Source organism: Nicotiana tabacum, chromosome 13 (assembly GCF_000715075.1).
Source record: "Nicotiana tabacum cultivar K326 chromosome 13, ASM71507v2, whole genome shotgun sequence".
NCBI lineage: Eukaryota > Viridiplantae > Streptophyta > Magnoliopsida > Solanales > Solanaceae > Nicotiana > Nicotiana tabacum.
The window spans coordinates 25,215,600-25,241,745 of record NC_134092.1 but is presented as its reverse complement, the minus strand read 5'-3'; the positions used below and the strand labels follow the sequence as shown (position 1 = coordinate 25,241,745).

General features: G+C 38.7%; 3 protein-coding genes across 3 annotated transcripts; 2 read left to right on the top strand and 1 right to left on the bottom strand.

The window, feature by feature from the left end:
- The first annotated feature begins 9,246 nt into the window (after positions 1-9,246).
- LOC107819037 (tRNA wybutosine-synthesizing protein 2/3/4) lies at positions 9,247-16,448 on the top strand. The gene is made up of 9 exons (XM_016645113.2): positions 9,247-10,244; positions 11,216-11,615; positions 11,817-12,977; positions 13,087-13,216; positions 14,408-14,643; positions 14,979-15,114; positions 15,322-15,398; positions 15,813-15,919; positions 16,042-16,448. The coding sequence occupies exons 1-9, from the start codon at positions 9,434-9,436 to the stop codon at positions 16,146-16,148; spliced, it is 3,165 nt and encodes a 1,054-aa protein (XP_016500599.1). The 5' UTR covers positions 9,247-9,433; the 3' UTR covers positions 16,149-16,448.
- A 312-nt stretch (positions 16,449-16,760) lies between these two features.
- LOC107819038 (SKP1-like protein 11) lies at positions 16,761-17,478 on the top strand. Its single transcript, XM_016645114.2, has one exon. It carries the CDS (start codon positions 16,785-16,787, stop codon positions 17,406-17,408), a length of 624 nt encoding a protein of 207 aa, XP_016500600.1. The 5' UTR covers positions 16,761-16,784; the 3' UTR covers positions 17,409-17,478.
- A 1,604-nt stretch (positions 17,479-19,082) lies between these two features.
- Positions 19,083-19,583, bottom strand: LOC107819036 (SKP1-like protein 1). Its single transcript, XM_016645112.1, has one exon. It carries the CDS (start codon positions 19,581-19,583, stop codon positions 19,083-19,085), a length of 501 nt encoding a protein of 166 aa, XP_016500598.1.
- Positions 19,584-26,146: the final 6,563 nt, after the last annotated feature.

Sequence of the window (26,146 nt, the reverse complement as noted above, 5' to 3'; positions counted from 1 at the left end):
CGGATGATTTTGTACTTTTTGACCTCATTGCCGTCTCTTGGTTCATGGTGGTTGTCAACTCCACAATAGCTTTCCCATGATCATGTAGATCCTTGTGTAGGTGAATAATATTTGGGTCACCCTGAGGAACATTGGCTCTACTTTGCCACACTGAAGAGGTGTTTGCCATATCCTCAAAGATTTCACAAGCTTCAGAATAAGGCGTGTTCATGAAGTTACCCCCAGCGAGTTGATTTACCACACACTGATTTGTTGTGTTCATCCCCCTGTACAAAGTTTGTTGGATCATGGCCTCGGTCATATCATTGTTCGGGCATTATTTGACCATGGTGCAATATCTTTCCCAAATCTCGTGCAATGGCTCATTGGGCTCTTGTTTGAAAGCTAAAATTTCATTCCTTAGTGTATCCATGTGCCCCGGAGAGAAGAATTTGGCAATGAACTTCCCGGCCAACTCATCCCAAGTGTGGATGGAATGATTGGGCAATCTCTCTATCCAATCCAAAGCCTTTTCCCGTAGAGAAAAGGGAAACAACCTTAACCGCAGTGCATCCTCGGTGACATTTGCTTGCTTGCTCCCCCAACAAGTATTGATGAAACCCTTGAGATGCTTGTAGGCACTTTAGTGTGGAGCTCCGGTGAAGAAACCTCGTTGCTAAAGCGGTGTAAGCATCATATTGGTAATTTGGAAGATGCCCGCTCTGATTCGGTGCGGGACTATTGCTCTTGCATAGCCCTCATTCGGCAACACCCGGTGTGCTGCTCTTGGTGGAGGCGGTCGGCCTCGCCTGTTTACTTGAGGCTCGGGATGAACCTCATCTACTTGATAGTCATCTACCTCCTCCCTCAATGGTAAATTTTTGAGGGCTTGTTGTTAAGGGCCATTTTGTACCTGAAAGCAATTCACGAACAAAATTAGTGACTCGGAAGGAAAGAAAGACAAAACATACAAATACCTAGATATATAGCTAAATCCGTTTAATTCCCCGGCAACAGTGCCAAAAATTGATCTGTGCCAAACCCACACCACAATTGAGTAGCGAGGCGGTCGATGCAATAATAAACCCAATAAAGGTCGGGATCGAATCCACATGGAGTTAGAATATGTGATTAGGTGTAAATCTAAGTTAATAGCAAGTTTTGGCTTTAATTCCACTTCCACAAATTTGGGTTTGATTTCTACTTCTAACTTTACTCTAAAGATTGCAATAATTGAAACTAAGGACAATATTTTTGTTGTTGCTTTTCAAATGTTTAAAGAGACTAGGGTAGTGACTTCTACCTAGGTGGATATCTAACGGGTAGCAAAATCTAGGGCAAGCTTGATTAGTTGGGATTGTAATATAGCTATCACACCCGGGTACTCACTCTATACCTCTCGGTAGTTTGAGTGATTTTGCCCAATTTGGCTTTTTCAAGTCCAAATGGGTATTCATGCAAATCAAGTGATATTAGCTCAAGTTGGGTATTACTATCTCTAGGTTTAACCTTTTAATTGGGGCTATCAATTTCTTGAGTTCACCCCAATTCCTTGTTAAGCCTAGTTTTCCTAGACTTAGTTCCTCTTTCTTAAGTAGAAACTAAGTCATAAAGGCATGAATCAATATTTGCAACCATTAATTCTTGAGTTCTAGCAAGAAATAAGCTAAATATCACTAACTCATTCACATTCAAGCCCTAAAATCAAATACCCATTAAATACGCACACTAGGGTTGGGTCACAACCCTAGCTATGGGTTTAGCTACTTATGGAAATAACAAAAATTAAAGATGAAATGAAGATAAAATCCATAATATTAATTTATGGAATGAAAATCTAATGTTAAGAAGTGAATCTAGTACAAAATTTCCGAAAAATGAAAAGTCAGCCGTATACAAAACATAACATAACCTAACATACCCTAAAAATGACAAAAAATTCTATTTATACTAAGCTGAAAATATCTGACAAAAATGCCCCTCTGGAGGTTGTGCGGCCGCGTAATTCTGAGTGCGGCTGCACTCTTGCTTTCGCGGTCGCATAATTCTGATGCGGGCCGCGTTCTTCTCTTTTGGATCTGGGTTAAGCTAAACTTTCGCGGACCGCATAATTCTAAGAGCGGTCGCGCTCTAGATTATGCGGACGCATAAAAGTGATGCGGTCAGCGTTCTTGAGTGAAATCAACTCTCTGATTCTTCATCTTGTGGACCACATAATTTCGATCGCGGCAGCACAAGGGACTTCCGCGGCCGCACAATTCTGGTGCGGTCATCGCTTCTCTCTTTTGCTCAAATTGTCAGCTCTATGAATCTCAGTCATCGCGGACCGCATAATTTCAATTGCGGTCGCACAGGGACTTTCGCGGCCGCACATTTCTAGTGCGGTCCGCGCTCATCACTTGTCCCAAAATCACACTCTCTGGATCTCCCTCTTACGGACTGCATAATTTTGATCGCGACCGCATCATAGCTTTCGCGGCCGCACATTATTTGTGCGGTCCGCGCTTCAGACATCTTTGCCCAACCTTGGTTTTTGTTCAACTTTTGACTCCTTTGTGAGTTGATTTTGATTCCTTTGGCTCATTTTGAACAATTCCTACAAGCAAGCATATTTCATTAGTTTCCGGGAATACCTTCAAGCATTTTTGGCCTAAAACACAAGTAAAAGAGAGCAAATAATAGGTTAAAATCCCTACTTATCAGTAGTATTTCTCTCCATTTTCCTTCGGCGTTGGTTAATCTTTTCTTAAGATTTTGGATGATGGTTTTGTTGGTCGATTCGGCTTGTCTTTTCCCACTGGGATGATAAGGTGTCGATAGGATCCTTTTGATTTTGTTGTGTTCGAGAAATTTTGTCACTTTGCTTCTGATGAATTATTTTCCATTATCACATATAATCTCGGATGGCATCCCGAACCGACATATGATGTGGTCCCAAATGAAGTCTATCACCTCATTTTTTCTGTCTTTCTCGAAAGCCTGTGCTTCTACCCATTTAGAGAAATAATCAGTCATAAACAAAATAAACTGAGCCTTACCTGGGGCCGATGAGAGGGGGCCGACGATGTCCATACCCCATTTCATGAAAGGCCAAGGAGATAGGATAGAGTGGAGAAGTTCCCCGGGTCGATGAATCATGGGCGCATGTATTTGGCATTCGACGCATTTTCGAATGAACTCCCTGGCATCTTTGTCCATATTGATCCAATAATATCTTGCTCTGATTATTTTGTGGACTAATGAATCGGCACCGGAATGATTCCCACAAGTGCCCTCGTGAATCTCACGTAGGATGTAGTTGGTATCTCCCGGTCCCAAACATCTTGCCAGTAGGCCATCAAACATCCTTCTGAACAGCGTTCCATCATTGGATAAGGTGAACCGTGCAACTTTTGTGCGTAGAGCTCTCGATTCCTTTGGATCCGATGGAAGTTTCCCGTTCTTGAAGTATTTTATATATTTGTTTCTCCAATCCCAGGTTAGACTCGTGGAGTTTATCTCGGCATGACCTTCTTCTATTACCGATTTCATGAGTTGTACGATAGTCCCCGAGTTGAGTTCCTTATCCTCGACCGAAGAACCTAAGTTCGCAAGAGCGTTGGCCTCACTGTTCTTTTCTCGAAGCACATGTTGCAAAGTCCATTCCTTAAACCGATGTAGAGTCACTTGTAATTTATCCAAGTACCTCTGCATTCGATCTTCTCAGACTTTGAAAGTTCCGTTGACTTGATTTACCACGAGGAGGGAATCACATTTGGCCTCCACGACCTTGGCTCCCAAGCTTTTAGCTAGTTCGAGGCCTGTAATCATGGCCTCATATTCGACCTCATTATTAGTCAATTTTGTAGTTTTAATAGATTGTCTAACTACAATACTTGTGGGCGATTTTAGTACGATGCCCAGTCCGGACCCCTTTGCGTTTGAGGCTCCGTCCGTAAAGAGGGTCCAGATTCCCGAAGAGGTATCAGATTTTATCAGTAATTCCTTTTCAATTCCGGGTACCAAGGCCGGTGTGAAGTCAACCACGAAGTCCGCTAAGATTTGAGATTTGATAGCGGTTCGAGGTCGATACTCGATGTCGTACCCGCCGATCTCTAAGGCCCATTTGACCAATCGACCTGAAAGCTCAGACTTGTGTAAAATATTTCGTAGAGGATAAGTCATTACAACATGTATCGGATATCACTGGAAATATAGTTTTAGTTTCTTAGAGGCACTTATTAAAGCAAGCGCTAATTTTTCTAAGTGTTGATATCTAGTTTCGGCCTCACCTAAAGTTTGACTTGCGTACCTCATTCTTCTCGAACTAGGACTCCACTCACCGCTATCTCCGAGACAACTAGATATAGGTATAGTTGTTCGTCTGCCTTCGGGGTATGGAGCAATGGAGGGCTCAATAAATATCGTTTTAGCTCTTCCAAAGCCTGCTGACACTCCGGAGTCCATGCGAAATTGCTTTTCTTTTTAAGTAGAGAGAAAAATTGGTGGCTCCTATCCGAGGATATCGAAATAATCGTCCCAGGGCGGCTATCCATCCTGTTAGCCTTTGCACGGCCTTTACATTATCTACCACTGTGATGTCCTCGATTGCTTTGATTTTATCAAGGTTAATCTCGATTCCTCGATTGGACACCATGAAGCCGAGAAACTTGCCCGAGCCAACCCCGAAAGTACATTTTTCGGGATGGAACTTCATATTGTACTCACTTAGTATGTCGAAAGATTCCTGCAAATGCTTTAAATGGTCCTCTGCTCGTAGGGATTTAACTAACATGTCATCAATATAAACTTCCATTGTTTTTCCTATTTGCTTTTCGAACATTTGGTTTACTAGGCATTGATAAGTTGCACCAGCATTTTTTTAGACCGAATGGCATCACGTTATAACAGTAGGTACCGTACTTAGTGATAAACGAGGTTTTCTCTTGATCCTCCGGGTTCATCTGTATTTGGTTGTACCCGGAATAGGCATCGAGAAAACTGAGAATCTCATGGCCGGCCGAGGCATCGATCATACGATCGATATTAGGCAAAGGAAATGAATCCTTAGGACATGCTTTATTCAGGTCTTTATAATCTATACACATTCTAAGCTTGTTCCCCTTTTTAGGGACTACCACAACATTTGCAAGGCATTCGAGGTATTTTACTTCCCGAATGGACCCTATTTTAAGAAGTTTAGTTACCTCATCTTTGATGAAGGCGTGTTTGACCTCGGACTGGGGCTTTCTTTTTTGTTTTACCGGGTGGAACTTTGGGTCCAAGCTTAGCTTATGAGTGGTAATTCCCGATAGGATCCCTGACATGTCAAGATGGGACCAAGCGAAACAATCTATGTTAGATATAAAAAATTGAATAAGCTTTTTCCTAAGCTCGGGATCCAACCCCGTACCCGGGTATACCTTTCGTTTGGGCAGATATTCGATTAGTATGACTTGCTCCAGTTCTTCGACCGTAGATTGAGTAGCGTCGAAATCATCGGAGACCACGAAGGATCGAGGGATCCTATGCTCATCATCTTCGTCAGTCTTCCGATTCTTTAATTGGGTCAGAGCTGACGTTTGTGATTGCTATTTGGTATTCCGTTCCTCCTTCGAACCCGATGCTTCTGCCGATGATAGTGAAGATATCGAAGTTGCTTCTTCGACGGCAAAAATTTCTCTTGCGGCCGGTTGTTCTCCGTAAACTGTTTTGACTCCCTCCGATGTTGGGAATTTCAGAACCTGATGGAGGGTCGAAGGTACAACTCTCATATTGTGGATCCACGGCCTTCCAAAAAGGGCATTGTACCTCATATCGCCTTTAATTACGTGAAACTTCATTTCTTGGATGGTTCCGGCCACGTTTATTGGAAGAATTATCTCGCCTTTGGTAGTTTCACATTCCATATTGAATCCTTTTAGAACCAGGGTTGCGGGTACGACCTGGTCTTGTAGACTGAGTTGTTCTGTGACCTTCGATCTAATAATGTTGGCCGAGCTACCTGGATCAATTAACACACGCTTAACTTTAGTTTTATTCATAAGTACAGATATTACCAGTGCATCGTTGTGAGGTTGCATGACTCCTTCTGCATCTTCATTATTAAAGGACAGGGTTCCCATGGGTGCGTAATCCTGAGTTCGAGTGCGTTTAAGCATCGACCCCTGAAGGATATCGATCCCACCGATGATCATGTGGATGGTGTGTTATAGCTCTTCTTTTTTGTTTCATCTATTGAAATCCCTGTTTTTGAAATGATTTTTGGCCCGGTCACTTAAAAATTCTCGAAGGTGCCCTTTATTAAATAACCGGGCTACCTCCTCTCTTAGTTGTCTGCAATCCTCCGTTCTGTGGCCATGGATGCCATGATATTCACATATTTGATTGGGATTCCTCTGGGCAGGGTCGGTCTGCATAGTTCGAGGCCATTTAGTATCTTTGATGTGTCCGATAGCCGATACGATAGCGGATGCATCGATGTTGAAGTTATACTCCAACAACCGAGGTGCTTCCTTTGGTCCGGTATGCCTGTCGAACCCATTCCTGTTCATCAGCCCCCGAGATCCTTGGCCTCTATTATTTCTCTTTTCACCTCGTACGGGGGTGCGTAAAGGTTCGCTACCCCTACGATCTCCGTTATATGGCCGATATTGATCCTTATTTACCCTTGGTTCTCAGTCGATTTCCCTTTTAGTATCGGACCCAGAACCCAACTGGTCATCTTCGACTCTTATTTTGGATTGATACCGATTGTGCACGTCGGCCCAAGTAATAGCTGGGTACTCGATCAAGTTATGCTTCAGCCACCATGAAGCCATCAAGCTTCGTTCGTTTAGACCTTGAGTGAAAGATTGAATAACCCAATCATATGTGACTGGTGGTAGATCCATTCGTTCCATTTGGGAACGAGATACGAATTCTCTTAGCATCTCGTTATCCTTTTGTCTTATCTTGAATATGTCCGACTTCCTGGTTTCGACCTTTACGGCCCCAGCATGTGCTTTTACGAAAGAATCTGCAAGCATAACAAAAGAATCGATAGAGTTAGACGGTAAATTATGATACCATATCATTGCTCCCTTTGACAGGGTTTCACCGAATTTTTTCAATAATACTTATTCGATCTCATCGTCCTCTAGATCATTCCCTTTGATGGCACATATGTAAGAGGTGACATACTCGTTGGGGTCGGTCGTTCCGTTATATTTAGGAATCTCGGGCATGCAAAACTTCTTTGGGATCGGTTTAGGAGCCGCATTCGGGGGGAAGGCTTTTGTATGAATTTTTTGGAATCTAAGCCCTTCAATATCGGTGGTGCCCCCGGGATCTGATCAACCCTGGAGTTATATGTTTCCATTTTTTTGTCGTTTGCCTCCATCCTCCTTTCTCCTGACTCTATTCGTTTTGTCAGTTCTTCGAACATCTTAACAATTTTCGGATTAGTCCCCAATTCTTGCTCATTTGGTTGACCTTACTATAGCTGGCCCCGTTTTGTGGGTGACTTCTTGGGGTGGACTGGGTTCGAGCCTGGTTGGTGCTTGGGTTTGGCTCTGCAACTAGGCTATTGCTACTTGCTGAGCTTGCAACATCTCGAAGATCATACGCAAGCTGATTCTGTTTTCCTCAACATTTTGGGTATTTCGAGCTGCAGACCGAGTTCCACCATGAATGCTGTTTTCTGGGTCGGAACGTTGGTTCGCCTCGATGGCCGCATGTGAATTGACGTCTATTGGCTCTTTGACCCGAGCTCCAACGGGATCGACGAGTGGCCTTCCACCCCCGGGGGTTAAGTTGTTATTCTCGTCTTGAAGGCCAACTTCGTTGTCGATAGGTAGGGCCATTAATTGAGAATTCGTCGTTTATAACCTGAAATCAAAGATACTTCCAAGAGCAAGTGTAAAATGGTGTGTTTTGTAGAGATTCGTACCAAACAACCATTGTTATCCTTAGCCCCACGGTGGGCGCCAAACTGTTTATCCGAAAAACGGATAGAGATGAATTTGTACGTAGTTATAAGGGTACATGGTATAACTTGATACAAATCGTCAAAGGGGGTAGAAATGTTGAATATTGACCGTAAGCAATGAAATACAAACAAAGTTAAAAGTGGAATGATTTATGAATAAGTAAGATGAATCAATGTATAAAGCTCAAAGGGATAATCTCCCAGAATAGGAGTGTATCAAAAGTATCTAAGTTATATTCTATATCAGTGCCTTAATGGTTTTGTGTCTTGCAAAAATATAGCCATCCCTTTTATAGTGGAGGGATCCTACTTTAGATATAATTAAAAATACATAGTGGGGAACCCATGATAAATTAGTTTTTCCCTAATTCCCGTCGAGATTCTCTCCCTTAGTGCGGTTGTAATGGCTCTTGTCTATGAGCTCGATATTGACTCGAGCTAGATATTGATTCGGGCTCGGTATTGATCGGTCTCTGGCTCTTAAGCTCGATAACACCGCTTCGTATCAAAGTTCGATTTGGACTCGAGCTTGGTAATGACTTCGAGCTTGGTATTTGATCGGTCCCTGAAACTCGAAGCTCGGTAACCTGGCTTCAGACCTCATCTCGATATTATGAAGACGCTCTTCGGTCCATTAAGTTCCCATCTTAACCAATCGTACGAAGGTCGAAACCGGTTTTGACCGTATATACTATCAGAATCGAAGGTACACACTAAGGAGTTGTTTGGTTTGAATATAGGTTATGGTGGGATAAGTTATGCTGGGATTGTTTTTTATCTACTGTTTGGTATGTTGTATTAAAAATAACATTTGCATAATTTCTAAGAAGAATGTATGAGGTATAAGTTATCCCGTTATTAATTTTAATCTCGGGATAACTTATCCCAAGTTTGCTAATCAAACAGAGTATTAAGGCGGTATTAAATTTTATCCCAGTACTATTTGTACTTATAACTCATACCAAACGACCCCTAACAACATACATAAACATTAATACTGCACCCTCACCAAAACCAAATTATTAGAATAATAAGTAAATTACTAAATTAATGCACCTAGTGACCTGTTAAACGAACTTATTCCTCTTCCTTTTATTTTATAAAGCCACGTAAACTAGTTTTATTCACTTTCCCTTTCTATTATAAACCTCTGCAGGTGGTAAACAAATACGAGGATTGGAAATTGGTATCTCAGTTCCTGGAGAAAACTTGTCAATTTGAAAAAAAAAGATTGGTCCATTCCAGATTATTGTTTACATAGTCTCCAAAAAATATCTGAAGTTAATTAAATGAAGAATAGGACGCCTTATAAAATTTTTACCCAAACATAAACATGTAATACTTGATCCAACATATAGTGTTTATGGGCCAGGCCGAAGGCACGAAATCAAAATCAAAATCAAAATTAACCCAATACCCTAAACCCCAAATCACACTGTCCCCCTATCATCGTCCATAATGCTTAAACCCTAATTCAGCTACTGAGCAAGAACACAGTCAAAATCAATGGAGTTCGAGAAGAGAAAGGCAGCAACTGTAGCTTCAATAAATTCACCAGAGACAGACAAATCACCAAAAGGCAACATAGACGCACCAATTATCCCTTTACTCAACACCCTCAACTCACACCCTTCATATTTCACCACCAGTTCTTGTTCTGGCCGTATCTCCATTCTCTCAACACCCACCACCCCCTTCAACAACCCCACCAAGAAAAAAGCTAAAGGAGGCAAATGGGTCTTCATTTCTCACGACCCAATTCAACCCCACTTGATTTTACCACTCCTTTTTTCAACCGAGTCAACTCAAAAAGTCAGCGAGTTGAATCAGCCACATAGCCTTGTGTTCAGGTTTGAGCCTTTGATTATTGCAGTGGAGTGTAAGGACATAGAGTCAGCTCAGTTCTTGGTTTCTTTAGCTATTTCATGTGGGTTTAGGGAGAGTGGTATTACTAGTGTTAATAAGAAAAGAGTGATCATTGCTATACGATGTTCGATTCGATTGGAAGTGCCGTTAGGGGATACTGAGAAGTTAATGGTGTCCCCTGAATATGTAGAGTACCTTGTTATGTTAGCAAATGAGAAAATGGAGACTAATAAAAAAAGAACTGATAGCTTTCTTGATGCTTTGTTGAAAAACGGGTTTTCCGGTACACGGATTGGTAATGAGGAGTTTTTAGATAATGGAAAGGTAGAATGTGATGAGGGTCCAGTATGTTTTAATACCAAGGAGGCCGGATTGTTGGAAAATTCTTTGGGTAATGCTGTTAGTGGAAATGGAAATGCTAAAAGAAGAGACTTTGATGATTCTTATTCTGGTAATTATTCTCTGTATCATTTCCTAATTGATCCATTTCAGATTTCAGTGCAATTTTGCTTCTGTAGTTTAACGATATGAGCTTTTTTTACTCTATAAGATATTGTTGTGTATATATTGCAGATCATATAATGTTGTTGTAACATCATGTGATTGTGAATCTGCTGTGTGAGACATTGTTTTATACATTATGACAGGTGAATCTAGTTTTCTTGCATTGTTGTCGGGAAAACTTATCATAGAGTAGTCCACTAGAATTGGAAGAAATTGTTCATCTTGGTAATCTGCGAATGTGTAATAATTAAAGGAAATTGCAGAATCTTATCCGTAGATTGGAAAGCATGTTATAAAATGATAGGAAACGTGTCACATTGTATGGGTATTTGATGTGGATTATCAAAATAAACCAAAATAAAGCCAAACAAAAAAAGTGCATGTACCCCTGCTAAACACTTGCACACACCCTCATTGTATATACAACCATAATTGAGTCCATCTGACATAGGCCATGTTTCATTATTTGAACCCTAGGAGTGCTGTATCTGGGAGGATTCATGATTTGTTTTAACTTGCATGTCGATTATATCATTCTTGGACACATACAGGTGAATGTAAATGCTTTATTATGCTAAGTGTCAGCACTCTATAAGTAAAAACTGAAAGTGCTTAAGTATATGTAGAACCTGCTATGTTGATAAGAATGCAATGCAATGCATGTTTAATCGATTTTAGAGGCTTGAAAACCTCAAGATATGCATCGTAGTTTACTCTAAACTCAGCATCTTGACTCCTATATTCTCATTGTTTCATTGCCCTTAAAATTCGAATATATTATTAATTATACCAGTGCAACATTTGTTAATTGTTGCAAATGCATAAGCGTGGTAGTACTCTGACCGCTAATGTATGTTGCATTGCAGGATACATTCCCTTGAATGTGACAACAAGTCCTAATATTTAATTAATTGACAGGATCAGAAGTAGCCCCTGAAATCAACCTACACACTGTTAAATTAGTGATTTCTGGTGAATCAATTGAGAGGCTATTCCTCTGGGGTCACTCTGCTTCTACAGTGGATAATGTGGATAACAAGAAGGTTCTCATATTTGGTGGCTTTGGAGGAATAGGAAGACATGCGCGAAGAGATGATCTATTGCTTCTTGATATAGAAAGTGGAAGGATGGAAGTGATTGATGTTTTGAATGCCCCATGTCCACGTGTGGGCCATACATCATCTATGATTGGAGATTCAATGTATGTGATTGGAGGAAGAGCTGACCCTTTGAATATTCTGAATGATGTGTGGGTTTTTAATGTGACAAAGAAAGATTGGCGGCTGTTAGAGTGTTCGAACAGTCCATTCCTTCCAAGGTGCTGTTTATGTCTTCTTTTCTTCAATGGCTACTGTGTGAAGTGTTTCTGCTCTCTATATAGTTATATTCTGGTGTCTTCTTTAGCAGAAATATTACCTTTCAGAGATTTATACTCTTTTTTTTGTGTAAGAATCTCTTATATATAATTTATTTCTTAACCTCATACTCTAAGATAGTCAGTTACTTTTGTGCAGTACAGGCATAGACATGCTGCAGCTGCTGTAGGTTCAAGAATTTATGTATTTGGGGGAATTCAGAATGATTTAATATTCTCATCAGTGTATGTCTTCGACACACAAAACTTTGAATGGAGCGAAGTACAAGTTCAAGGGGATTTTCCATGTGCACGTCATTCTCATTCAATGGCAGCATATGGAACTCAATTATTTGTATTTGGGGGATATGATGGGCAGAAGGCTCTAGGGGACCTGTATAGTTTTGACGTGAAAACATGTCTTTGGAAGAAAGAAAAGATGATTGGAGGACCAGCTGCAAAATTTTCTCATTCTATGTTTATTTATAAGAAATATCTCGGGATCATTGGGGGCTGTCCTGTTAGTCAACAGAACCAGAGATTATCATTACTCAATCTGGAATCTCATTTGTGGAAGCATATTACTATCAGTTCTATTGGTGAAGGCCTGTTTGTTCGTAGTACGGCAAATATTGTTGATAATGACCTAATAATGATTGGTGGTGGGGCAGCCTGTTATGCATTTGGAACAAAGTTCAGTGAACCAGTGAAAGTAGATCTGTTACCTTTGATATCACTAATAGAATGTCCCACGCATTTACACGAGGAAAATAAGCATGCCATTTATCAAGAGGAAGAAACGATGAGAGAAATGAACATTTCCTCTTGTTTTCCACAGAATGAAGTGGAACCAGTAAATAACGGAAGCTTTCATCAGAATTCAGAGGGTAGAGATTCTGGAATTGCTGGAAGTCAGATGGTTGCTTCCCATTGGGTTATTCGGCTCAAAAGGAAAGATGCAAAAATGGCAAAGGATATGTTGAAAAAGTTTGGATGGTTAGATCTCGGGAGAAAGGTCCATCCGCAGGATGATGGAAAGGATATCTGTTTCCCTGTCACAGAAAACTTTTGCGCTTTATTCAACCAGAGAAATAACCTGGGAGATGTTCCTGAATCTGTGTGTCAAGAGGGAATACCAGTGAAAGATACATGCATTTCAACAGCCTTGAACATTCTGATTGAATGTGGAGCAACTATACTAGCTGATGAAATCGTCAGAGTTAAAAAAGCTTCACATTCTCCATTCAAAGTAATGTCTGAAGCTGTTGCCACTCTGTTAAGTGACCGAGGTCTGCCGTTGCAACTTTTAGAGGAGTTACCTTCAAGGTTTCATTTTTTGTTATTTTTGGCTTATTTTATCTCAGAATAGTGAATTAGTTGTTGTTTTCTAAGTGTCCAATATAAGGTGATAAGTTGACATCCTTCCTCTCATCAGATGGGAACGACTTGGTGATATTGTTGTGCTTCCCGTAACATCCTTCAAGGACTCAGCATGGGACTTGATTGGCCAGGAGCTTTGGTTTATAGTCGCAAAATCCCTGGGGGCTCATCGCCTTGCTCGACAAGTAAGTTAGTGATAGTTTATTACTTAACTATTCTTAGGAGTATTATTATGCGTGCTTTTAGTTACTTGCATTTTAGACAAAAGTAGCTTACGGTCCTAGTGTACACTTTCTTTAAAAATAATTATGGGTACTATACTCACAAAAAAATTGTGCATGCTTAACTATTAGTGTAAGATGTGACCCAACACCTGGTTGACATTCCTTTTGTATGTCGCTAATTTGTCGGAATTCCATTGTTGGTTGAGTGCCTAATGTCAGCGATACAGTCAGCACTTTTTTAGGAAAATTTTTGTTTTTAAAAAAACGATCCTATGAAGTTTGAGAATTATTTACCTCTTACCTTGTTCAAATTATTCTTTTTGTAATGAACTCGATGCTAGTAATTTCAATATTGAGCTGGGTTACCGAGGGCGTGGCTTTTGTTTACGGCTAGATGAGAAACAAAAAGTAGCTCCGTTCGTCTTTTTCTTTCTTTTTTCACTCTAAATATGTATTCTCTCTAATTGCTTAAGCTTCTAGATGAGCTGGTTGCACAATTCAAAATGGTACTAGAGCAGGAAAAAGTCCTAGATTCAAGTTTCACCTTTGTGCTTGCTTGGTTCATGAAAAAGAGATTCATACCTGCACGAAAATAGGCGTATTAAAGCTATAATTAAGCAAATATAAGTGTCATCTCTTTGACCTGAGAAAAAAGTGTCATCTCTAATAGCTTAGCTTTCAGATGATTTGGTTACATAATTCAACAACTATGACAAGCGGGTATAAAAGTGTGATAAGTTACTTTTCTTTAAGTTGTTGGGTAAATGAGAGGCCTCGTCAACTAATTGCGTGTACAAGTAGAAAGGAATATGATTTCAAGAAACTTAAAATTATCTTTTGCTGATATTTAATTTGAAATTGACGGAGTAGCATGTTAAATATGTTTAAGTCTTTTTTCATAACTTCTATAACACCGTGAATAGCCTCCCAGATTCTTGAAGTGTTAGTGGTGTCATAGCATTATTTCCTGCTCCTGGAGTGTCTTCTTATGAGCTCAGCTTAATTTATCCTGAAAACTGCCATTTAGGTAGTAGTTGAAGCAGTGACTTAACGATCTACTTGCTTTTCCAAAGTTGTAGAAATGTTCCACTGCCACTCTAGTTGATTGATTTCGTTGCTTATGTTGTTAATGGTGTGCGCTTAATTATTTAGGGGCGAATTGCACCAACTGGTACGAGGGACAGTACTTTGGAGATTCTTGTTGGAGATGACGGTTGGGTCAACCACCGAGAAAATGGAATTCTTTATTCCTTTGATGCTACCAAGTGCATGTTTTCATGGGGTAATCTCTCTGAGAAGCTTCGAATGGGCCACTTTGACTGCAAAGACGAAGTTATAGTAGATTTGTTTGCTGGTATTGGATACTTTGTCCTACCCTTCTTAGTGAGGTGATTCTTTGTTGCTTCTATCTCCTTTTCACTTTCTTTATGTACAATCATTTCAATCTCTGCCTTCAATTCGACTGTATAAACCTCGAGCAAAAATGGAGTTGGATATTTGATTGGTGTTAATTTAAGCCTTATTTATAATTTTTTTTTCACTTTTCACATCTCAAGGTGATTTTACGTGTACATGATTTGCACGAGGCAGTAGATATGTTATGGTCTTGATGCAATCCATTGATTGGTCTTAATGCCTAAAATTCCAGAATTGCTAATCATACCTTTGTTCTTTCCTTGATATCATGTCAGAGATTTATTGTGTTTGTAATGTACTTTGTTAGGGCCAAAGCCAAGCTTATGTATGCTTGTGAATGGAACCCCTATGCGGTTGAGGCACTTCGTCGTAACGTTGAAGCTAATCTTGTTGCTGATCGTTGTGTATTACTCGAAGGAGATAATCGAATTACAGCGCCAAAAGTATGCAACTTTAATCATTGCCAATGCCATCTTTTTTCTTAGTTTTGTTAATATCTTTATGCTTGTAAATATTTATCAGCTAACTTGTCTTGTCAGTTAATTATTTTTTTCAAAAAAGAAATTGCTTCACTTGCTTAGTTTGATTCTTGTGTTCAATCCTTTTAATGGGCATTAATATTTCGTCTCTGGATATTTGTTCACTTGCAGGGTGTAGCTGATAGAGTGTGTCTCGGTCTCATTCCCACAAGCGAGGGTAGTTGGGTTACTGCTGTCAGAGCATTAAGGTATGTATATCTCGAAAATGTTATCAATATGGTTTAGAATCTCGTTTATTCCCTTTAGTAAATCGATTCATAGAAAAGATTAAGACCTGTGGAAGCGGAAGGGAATGGAAATACTGTGTGATCTCTCTTTTATTTCGCTATTCTGTCTCTTGTCTTGCTATCAAACAAATGAGGAAAGAAAAAACAATTGGCAAATGAAATTCAACCGAAATCCTCCTTCCTTTTTAGTTTTTAAATTCTCTCTTTCTAATAACTGCACGAAAATTAGGGAACTTCTAACAAAAACTTTTGTTGAATGTAGTGCCTGGGATATTCTCTCATAACATGCAATAAACCTTGTTTCGATTTGCATTAGGTTCCTCGATCTGCTAGTCTCCTGTCAATTTAATCTCTAACCTAATGTGTGAAATGCAGAGAGAAGGGTGGTATATTGCACATCCATGGCAATGTCAAAGATTCTGAAGAAAATGTCTGGACAAACTATGTTTCCCAGTCAATTCAAGAAATTGCTAGATCTGAAGGTATATTTTTTCCAACCTTATATCAACAGGATTATGTTACATTCTTGCTGTTAAGCCTTGGCTAGAAACTTGGAGAAGTAAACCACGTCGAGATCGCTAATCGAATATTTCACTGTTAACAGGTCACTACTGGGATGTATCAGTAGAACACGTCGAGAGGGTGAAATGGTATGCGCCCCATATCCGCCATCTTGTAGCAGATGTGAGATGCAAACAGATTCAGACATAAGTGTTTGAGTTCAGAAATCCCATTTGAAGGTTGCTGCAAACAGTAGCTGCTGAGGGTTCTGTTCAATTCATTATTTAATTAAGCTAGCATGTGGACTATGAAATGTTATCCAGATTGACCATCTTAGATAAAAATAGGGGAAATATATTAGTGATGTTATGTCAAGGGTGTTTGGTAATTACGAGTAGCATTTTTTGGGGGTGAATTTTGTATTATTTGGGGAACTTTATGCGATTAAAGAAATTAAATCAAATATGTGCTCCATTGAAAAAAGATAATTATGTGATTAAAGAATTAAAATATGTTGCGAACAAGGTGTAAATCTGTTAATGTATAATTATGATTTATTATCCTTATTGCTGATTTGTTATCTCCTTGGAACATTAGTTCTATAATATGCATTTGGTTTTGTTTTTCTTTCCAGAACGTGTTTGAATTTGGTTTGAAATAATCAGTTTTGAATTGGTTTGGAAAAAAGGAAAAAAAGAGGAAATACTAGTTTCGGAAATTTTTCCATGTAAAACTAGTTTAGGCTGAAGTCAGTTATAAGGTTGGTTTCCGAGACCAAGTTGGTTTAGAAAAACCAAGAACTAAATCCAAATATGTTTGGGTTTAGCTTAATCCCTATAAATACCAATGCCTATACCAATTCCTCTTCATTCACTTCTTTGGAATTTTTTTCTCAAACCTTCTGCTAGTCCAAACTTTTTCCTAAGAAAAACTTTTCTCATGGCATCATCTTCAAAAATAACACCCGCAACAGAGAATAAGGTTTTGATCTTGAAGAGTAACGATGGCGACGAGTTTCAACTAGAAGAATCCATCGCCATCGGGTCTGTAACAATCAAGAACATGGTAGAAGATGATTGTGCGTCCAACATCATACCACTACCCAACGTTGACACTGAAACCCTAATCAAGACTATCGAGTACCTCAAAAAGCATGCAGAGATCTCGGGTTCAGACGAAGAAGAAGAAGAAATCAAGAAAACAAAAATCAAGGACTTCGATAAGGAATTCGTTAGCGTTAAGATGCAAAAACTCTTCAACATCATATTGGCTGCAAATTTCCTTGACATTAAGCCTTTGCTTGATCTTTGTGCTCAGGCTATTGCTGACAAGATTAAGAACAAGTCGCACGTGGCTGTTAGAAAAATTTTCAATGTTGAATGTGATTACACTAAAGAGGAAGAAGATGCCATTCGAAAAGACAATGAATGGGCCTTTGAAGGAGAAGAATTCGATGAATCCCTTGACTAGACTTAATTATGTATTCGTTTATGTAATCTTTAGGGTTTTTGGTTATGTTTTAATATATTAGCTGTTTCCTTTTATTTTTCTAATATGAATTTTTGTCCTAGTAATTTCGGTTTCATTACCCTACTTATATGGGATTTTATTAGAAAACTTATTACCTATGAATTTAATACTTCGTTGTGTTTCCATTCGTTATGAATTTTTGTTTGTTATATTTCAAAATCAAAAGATCAAGCATAAGTCAATATATATATGTACAAACGAAGCTTATAACAATGATTGATGACAATCTGTTGCTCTCTATTTGCTTGCAATTTTTACCGTTCGCATTTAGTGTGAAGTAAAAATAAATATCGTTTTCCACACGGTTCAAAAAGAATTTTTTCTTTTCTTTTTCTTCACAACATATACGACGACAATTTTTTCTTTTTAATTATAACTTCTAAACCAAAGTTGGGTCCTATCTGCCATTATTCAAAGAAGAGGGTTAGTGCACAAAATATCCTAAGCTCCTACAAGCATCTAAATCTTAGCTTACAAAGAAATTGGCTTTAATTATCATACCCAAGTTTAACACCAGATAATTGCATCTTGTCTAACTGTCAAAGTACGTATGAGACTCATCTCCACAGCATGTTTTAGTGGAGTACTAGTTTTGTAAGGTTAACCACTGTAGTGTTGTTTAGTATAAAGATTTACCAATAATTATATTATGAATTACCTGATAGGGCAAGTATATTATACACGATATATAGAATTTAAAGTAGATTGAGAAAGATAGTCGTTAGAAAATCTCATATATGGTTATTTCACAACAATTCATTAAAAAGGAAACTTACTTGATGGCACTTGATATCCATAATAAACTACCTGCTAGTTGCCTTTGATGAAAGATATATGCTAAAACCTTTTCATGGAATAAAATGAAAAATTCAAGAAAAACAAAAGGTGTATATCACTGAATAGCTAGCTGGTTCGGGTGGAATTAACACCAAGCTGATCTATTGACACGTAATGTGTCAAAGCAAAATTGATAATTCAGGTTTGGATATTTTCATGATTTTATTCATTATTAAATCAAGGTAGTAAAATATAATTGGTGCTCAAGTAGTGTATAAACGAGATTATATTTAAACCATTGCCGTCACATATATAAAAGAGCAAGGATATATCTGATTATTTTTTAATTGTTATCAAATGATAGCTACTTCAAATAGTTCAATCGAACCAACATGAAAACAAAAGATAGCTATAATATACTGAACATATCAAAGGTATTCTGGAATTCAATATTTTCAACCATCCTTCATTAAGAAATTAATTATGATTTTCCTTTTATTAGCATAACTTTTTCTTTTTCCAAAATTCAAATGATATTAGCTTGATCGATACAAGAAAGAGATCTATTATGATTAATTTCAAATATCACTCGAACCAACACGAAGACAAAATAGCTATATATAGATAGCATATAAATGATCGAATACAAAGTTTTCAAGGAATAGATAAATACTATCAAATACCCTTTACTATATCAGATCGTTTCTACCTTTTTATTAGCATAAAGCTTTATTTCAAAAATCAAACACATATCCACCAAATCGGTACATGAAAGAAATCAATTCTATAGGATAATTCAGATCAAATATAAATGTTTCCCTTCACTACCATAAAATCCTAGTTGGTAGTATCATCAAGGTCACCTTCAAAGGCCCAAGAAGTTTCCCTTTTAAACTCTGCCACTTCTTCTGAGGTGAAATCACTTTCAATTTTAAAAATCTTCTGAACGGCTTCAACACTCTTGTCCTTTATTCTGTCAGCCACAGCCTGGCAACAGAATTCCAGCAAACCATTGATTTTCAGATAATTTACTGCCACGGTTATGTCAAGCAGTTCTTCTAAGACAATATTCACAAACTCTTTCTGGATATTCTTGAAGTCTTCTTTGTTCGAGGTAGCAGTGAGCTCCGCATATTTCTTGAGGTATTCAATGATTTTAACCAGCGTCTTGCTTTTGATGCTAGGCAATGGTATGGTGGAAACACGTTCATCTTTCACCATGGTCTTGATAAGATCAGACTGTAAGACCAAAGATTCGTCAAGGTGAAATTCTTCGTTATCACCGCTCTTCAATGTTAACATTTTTTTCTCTCCCGTTGTTGATGATGATAATGCCATGATAAGAACTTGTCAACCTTTTTATTTTTTCTTCTTGGATGAAACATTTGGGGAACCACATGATGTATAAATAATGGTACAAGAGATTTTCTTAATCGGATCATACTTAAAGAATATGGAAGGTATTCTTTCTGATATAAATTTCTTACTGAAATTATCTTTACTTATAATCTGTTTATGGATCACAATATAAGTATGTAATTGAATACTATAAGCCAATCTCCTTCATTTAAGCTTACTTAATTTATTAATAAGCAGTTCTTTGGACTCAAATCCCGCATATATATAGGACCATCATCAACAACATATCAACTTCGATATTTGAGGTTAAAATTAAAAATGTACTAGACATTGGGGGAAAACAATTACATGTTTATATATTACTACGTACTTATAAACTGGGATGACATTTTGCTCAACCTACCACTCTTACGATTTAAAAGAAATTCATGTAAAAGGAAATTTTCGAAATTCTTCCATTTCAAATAACTAACTAAATGGTAACTTATAATAATGATACAAAAAATTTCCTTAATCGGATTAAACACTAAATGATATCATCGAAGGAAATCCCTTTGGTATATATTAAATTATCCTAAAGATATCTTTGCCAATTATAAATTTGCATGCATCACAATGTAATTTCGTCATCAATTAATGAATAGTATAACAATCTCATTTTTTTAATATAAATTGAAACACAATAGTGCGTTTTATGAATCTCTTCTTATTATTCATTACAATGTTACAATTAAGGTGGCTCACTGGATGAAAATTACGCGTTCTTGTAGCATAGAGGACATGCGGTCCATATTTCCAAACAAAGGCTATAAAGATTAAAAATGCGCATTATTTAAAATTGTTACGAAACAATAAAAGAAGAAGAAGAATATTACAGAGAGAGAATTCTTATTGATATGAGATGAATTACAATGAAATAGAACCCCTCTATTTATAGGGGAAAAATGACTTAGCCACCAAGTAACAACCCTAAAATCTCTCTAAATATAAACATTCACCATAAATAAAATACTATTTATAACACTCCCCCTTGAATGTCTATTCAACAGATAATGTGCCTCATTAAAACCTTAACTAAAATAAAAACCAGTGGAAAAATATTCTAGAGAAGGAAAAAGAGTACACATATCTAACAATACGTCTTTTGGTTGCCTCGTTAAAAACCTTGCAAGGAAAACCCAGTGGAATAAAACCTTGTAAGGGAAAAAGAGTACAATGCGTATTAACTCCCCCTGATGAGAGTATCAATTCACATCCTTGAGCCTTCGCATTCCAATCTTGTGCACCATCTTCAAAAGATCGTTGGTATATATAGATTTGATAAATAAATCAGCCATATTAACTTGAATGAATATGTTGCACCTTGAAATCATCATTCTTGAGAGATATGTAATGTCTTCATAAAATACCGTGGAATGGCCTTTTCAATACCTCCATAAAGATTCTCGCTATCATATTATCATGCTTATAGTTATAGCAAGATGCATATGTGCACAAATTGTACTTATGATGTGGTACTTCAGGACCAAGAATAGTATATGCTTTAAGCAATTTAAATCCTTCAGGGATTGTCATATAAGTTAAGTCATATAAGTCATATAAATAGACTTTAGATGCATATCAAGTTTTCATGTCATGATAGACATCTAAGATAGATAAATGTGATTGCACACACCATTGACTTTATACTTTCAAGTGTTTGAACTGCATGTCAAAAACTACATGTCTTCCATATGAAAACAATTCAACTTGAATTGTTTCTCCAACTTAAGATCCTCATATATATATATTTAGCATTATCATAGATGTAGTCGACGAACATTTTATATCGGTTCCAACCTCCATTTTTCATAAAAACATAACGATCTCTTCATTCATATTTTCAAGTACCTGAACCTCTCGTGAGATTTTATGAAGTATTATATCATATGATCTTCTAGATCACTAGTCTCCTTAATATGATCATTTGCTCATCTTCTTTATCAAGAAATTTATTTGAAACCGATTTGTCTATATGCTTTAAACGTACCATAGACTTTGTCCTTCTAGGACTTATTCTAATAGGAGCATTTTCAGTGAGAATATAGTTACTTTCTTTGGGTCAGCAAATGCGCCTTGAATGCTTTGCAATATATTGCAGATGAATTATCTTTTTATGAATTTCAAGTTCATATTATTTTATTCGAGGATCTAGATGTAGAAATGATAATTCATTTCACGTAACTTTTTCTCAACTGTTTATCCTGTCCCCCCCCTCCCCCCCATGTTAGAAAAACTAACTTGCTTCCTCAACTGTGGGAACTCATCTTTGTGCATTATGATGTTAATCAAAATATACACTACACATCAATAATAATAAGATGAAATTATTTGGTTCCTGACCCTGAACCACTTGTGAGGGGAGAATGTAATATACTTTCGTGTATAACTGTAATGACCCGGCCGGTCATTTTGAGTATTATAACCCTGTTCTCCCATTTACTACTCAATTTATGTTCTATAGTTGTTTTATGACTTACCGGGTTAGTTGGTTCGGGTCCAGAAGAAATTCGAAGTGAAATGAGACACTTAGTCTCATAATTAAAAATCTAAGTTAGAAAAGTAGACCGGATATGGACTCAGGAGCGTGTACGGAAAATTATTTGGAGGTCCGTGGTGGAATTAGGCTTGAAATGCCGAAAGTTTAATTTTTAGAAAGTTTGACCAGGGGGTTGAATTTTTGATATCGGGGTCGGAATCCGATTCTAAAAATTTGAACACCTCAGTTATGACATTTATGACTTAGTGTGCAAAATTTGAGGTCAATCGGACATGATTTGATAGGTTCTGGAGTCATTTGTCGAAATTAGAAATTTTAAAGTTCATTAGGCTTGAATTGGGGTGTAATTCATGGTTTTAGCGTTGTTTGAGGTGATTTGAGGGTTCGACTAAGTTCATATGATATATTAGAACTTGTTGGTATATTTGGTTGAGGTCCCGAGGGGCTCGGGTGAGTTTTGGATTGTTAACGGATCAAAAATTTGAACTTGAACAGCTGCTGGAATTTTTTGATATCTAATGCTGTTTTCCTTCTATGCGATCGCGTGAATGCGTCTGCGATCGCGTAGGCTTAGTTGGTCAGTGGGGGTTTTGTTCTACGCGATCGCGTGGGGATATCTGCGATCGCGTAGTGTTAATGTGAGGCAGTGATATTTTATGCTTCGCGATCGCGTGAAGCGGGACGCGAACACGTAGCTCTGTGAGTTTGTTATTCGCGAATGCGTGAAGAAGGTCGCGTTCGCGTAGAGAAAATTGGGCATAAATGGAAATCACGCGTTTGTGCTTCGCGATCGCGTGGTTTGGTCCGCGATCGCGTAGGTCTGTGATGTTATTCATCGCGATCGCGTGCAAAAGTCCGCGATTACGTAGAGTTAAATCTGGTTGATGGAAAATTGTTCTTCGCGATCGCGTGGGAATGTTCGCGATCGCGTAGAGCAAATGTCTGGGCAGAGAGTTTAAGTTATGAAAATGGGACTTCGTCCCATTTTTTAGTTTTTGAGGGATTGGAGCTCGGGAAGAGGTGATTTTTGGGAGTTTTTAAAGAAAAATAACGAGGTAAGTGTTCTTAACTCAATATTGGTTAAATTACCCGAATCCATGGTTGTTTTTATCATTTAATTGGTGAATAAATTAGAAAAGTTTGAAAACCCTCTTAGTTAAAATTGAAGATTTGAGGGTCGAGCTGGGGTCGGATTTTGGTAAAATTGGTATGGTTAGACTCGTGATTGAATGAGCTTCCGGATTTTGTAACTTTTGACAAGATCCGAGATGTGGGCCCCACAGGCGATTTGTTGAGCTAAATTTCGGATTTTTATAGAAAATTAGCATTTTCTTATGAAATTAATTCCAATAAATTTTATTGACTGAATCGAATTATTTGTGGCTAGATTCAAGGCGTTTGGAGGCCAATTCAAGAGGAAAAACCATTGCAGAATAAATAATTTCACGGTTTGAGGTAAGTAATAGTTTTAAATCTGGCCCCGAGGGTTTGAAACCCCAGAATTTTTGTGTCATGTGATTATTTTGGAGGTGACACACATGCTAGGTGACGGGCGTGTGGGCGGGCACCGAGAGGATTGTGACTTGGTCCGTCCCGTGGAAACTGTACAGTTGAATAATTTATTGTTAGCTATATGCTCTCGATGTGTTGAAGAAATGTGACTGTAAATCATGTTAGAAATCATGTTTAGGCTATGTTATAGTACTGTTGGGACCCGCAGAGGTCGCGTACTTGTTGAATTATTTGCTAATTATTGTCTTGTACTCAGTCATGATTTTTCTTGCGTATTATACCTTAGTCTTTCTGAAAATTTGTTGATACACTATGTTATCTTTGTTTGGGCTGATCTTTGTGATTTTTGAGAGCTCGTGAGACTAGAGAGGTTAAGGACGTAAGGCCGAGGTCCTGTTGGTGAGGTAAGGATATTATGGCACGTGAGTTGTCCGTGCAGGATATTATAGCACATGAGTTATCCGTGCAGCACGTGCGTTGTCCGTGCGGATTAGGGCTCTTGGGCTGTAGGAGCCCCTCCGGAGTCTGTACACCCCCAGTGAGCACGAGTACCCATTGAGTGTGAGTGCTGAGGGCTGAGAGACAAGTGGTTGAGCGATTGTGACGAGTTGAGTATCTGTTTCCTGAGAGGCTGTACTTGATTTTCATTTGTTGTTCCACTAGTTGCTATCTGTTATTGATGTGAAATTCTCTGAAAGATTTTATATCCGGATCACATGAACTTGAACTGTATAAAAATGATTTGACTTAAACTTTTAGAATTGAAAGCATATCTACTCTCTGCTGGAATTACTGAAAATGAATTATAACTGTGTAGCTCGTCATTATCTTCAGTTCCTTAGTTATTATTGTTACTTGCTGAGTTGGTTGTACTCATACTACACCCTGCACTTCGTGTGCAGATCCAGGTGCTTCAGGACATAGCGGGTGTTGATTCTCTCGCATAGTTGATTTTTCGGAGATTCAGAGGTAGCTGCGTTTCGCAAATCTTGTCTCTCTTTCCATATCTCCTTGTTTATTGTATTTGGTCTTAGACTATTATAGATCGTGTTTTCCAGATTTGTATTCATACTAGATGCTCATGTACTCTATGAAACCAGGTTTTAGGGAGTGTTTGTATCAGTATTTGTCGGATTTTGTATTGTATTTAAATATTATATTTTCAAACTTAAGAGAAATTATGGTTTTATTGAGATTATCGGCTTGCCTAGTATCGAGATAGGCGCCATCACGATAGGTTGGGATTTTGGGTCGTGACAAGTTGGTATCAGAGCCTAGGTTACATAGGTCTCACGAGTCATGAGCATGTTTTGTAGAGTCTTGCAGATCGGTACGGAGACGTCTGTAGTTATCTTCGAGATGCTGCAAAACCCTTAGGAAAACATCACTTTCTTGTATTTTGTCGTGCGAATTTGTTGATTCCGGAAACTAAATTTCTGTTATTCTATTCTTTCATAGTTGGTGAGGACACGTACTACCGGATATGACGGTCAGCCACGGGGCCGTGGTAGAGGCTGAGGCCGAGGCCAAGGTAGAGGTTGAGATGTAGCTCGTACCACAGTTGGACCTGCACCTGTAGTACCACCAGTTGCTCCAGGTCAGGAGCAGATTCCAGATATAGCTGAGCTGACAGGATCAGCTCAGGCACCAGCTGTGCCCATTGAGGTTCCAGGCCTTCAAGAGACTTTGGCCCAGATATTGACAGCTTGCACTGGTCTGGCTCAGGTGGTTTCAGCTCAGGCCACACCTGCCACTTCTCAGGCCGGGGGAGGTACTCATACCCCTGTTGCACGTACTCCAGACCAGGTAGTACAGGGACTTCATATACCTGGGGCACTACCAGCCTAGCCGACTACAGTTGCTTAGGCCCCGGTAGTTCCTGTTATGGCAGATGATGAGCAGAGGAGACTTGAGATATTTGAGAGGCTTCGACCTCCATCTTTTAGCGGTGCGGAGTCAGAGGATGCTTAGTGTTTTCTGGATAAGTGTCAACGGATGCTTCGGACAACGGGTATTCTAGAGACCGGTGGGATCTCATTCACTATTTTTCAGTTTTCTGAGGCTGCCTTCAGATGGTGGGAGGCTTACGAGAGGTGTAGGCTGGTCGGTGCAGCACCCCTTACCTGGCAGTAGTTCTCCAGTCTACTCCTAGGGAAGTTCGTGCCTCAGTCCCACAGAGAGGAGCTGCGCAGGCAGTTTGAGTAGCTTTGTCAGGGTGATATGTCCGTGACATACTATGAGATAAGATTTTCAGAATTGGCCTGTCATACTATCTGGTTGATTCCCACAGACAGGTAAAGGATCAGGAGGTTCATAGATGGCCTCATGTTTCAACTGTGATTACTCATGACTAGAGAGAGAGTGTCTGGTGCAACTTTCGACAAGGTGGTAGACATTGCTCGTCAGATTGAGATAGTTCACAGTTAGGAACAGGTTGAGAGGGAGCCCAAGAGGCCTCATGGTTTAGGTGATTTCAACGGTGTTCCTTCAG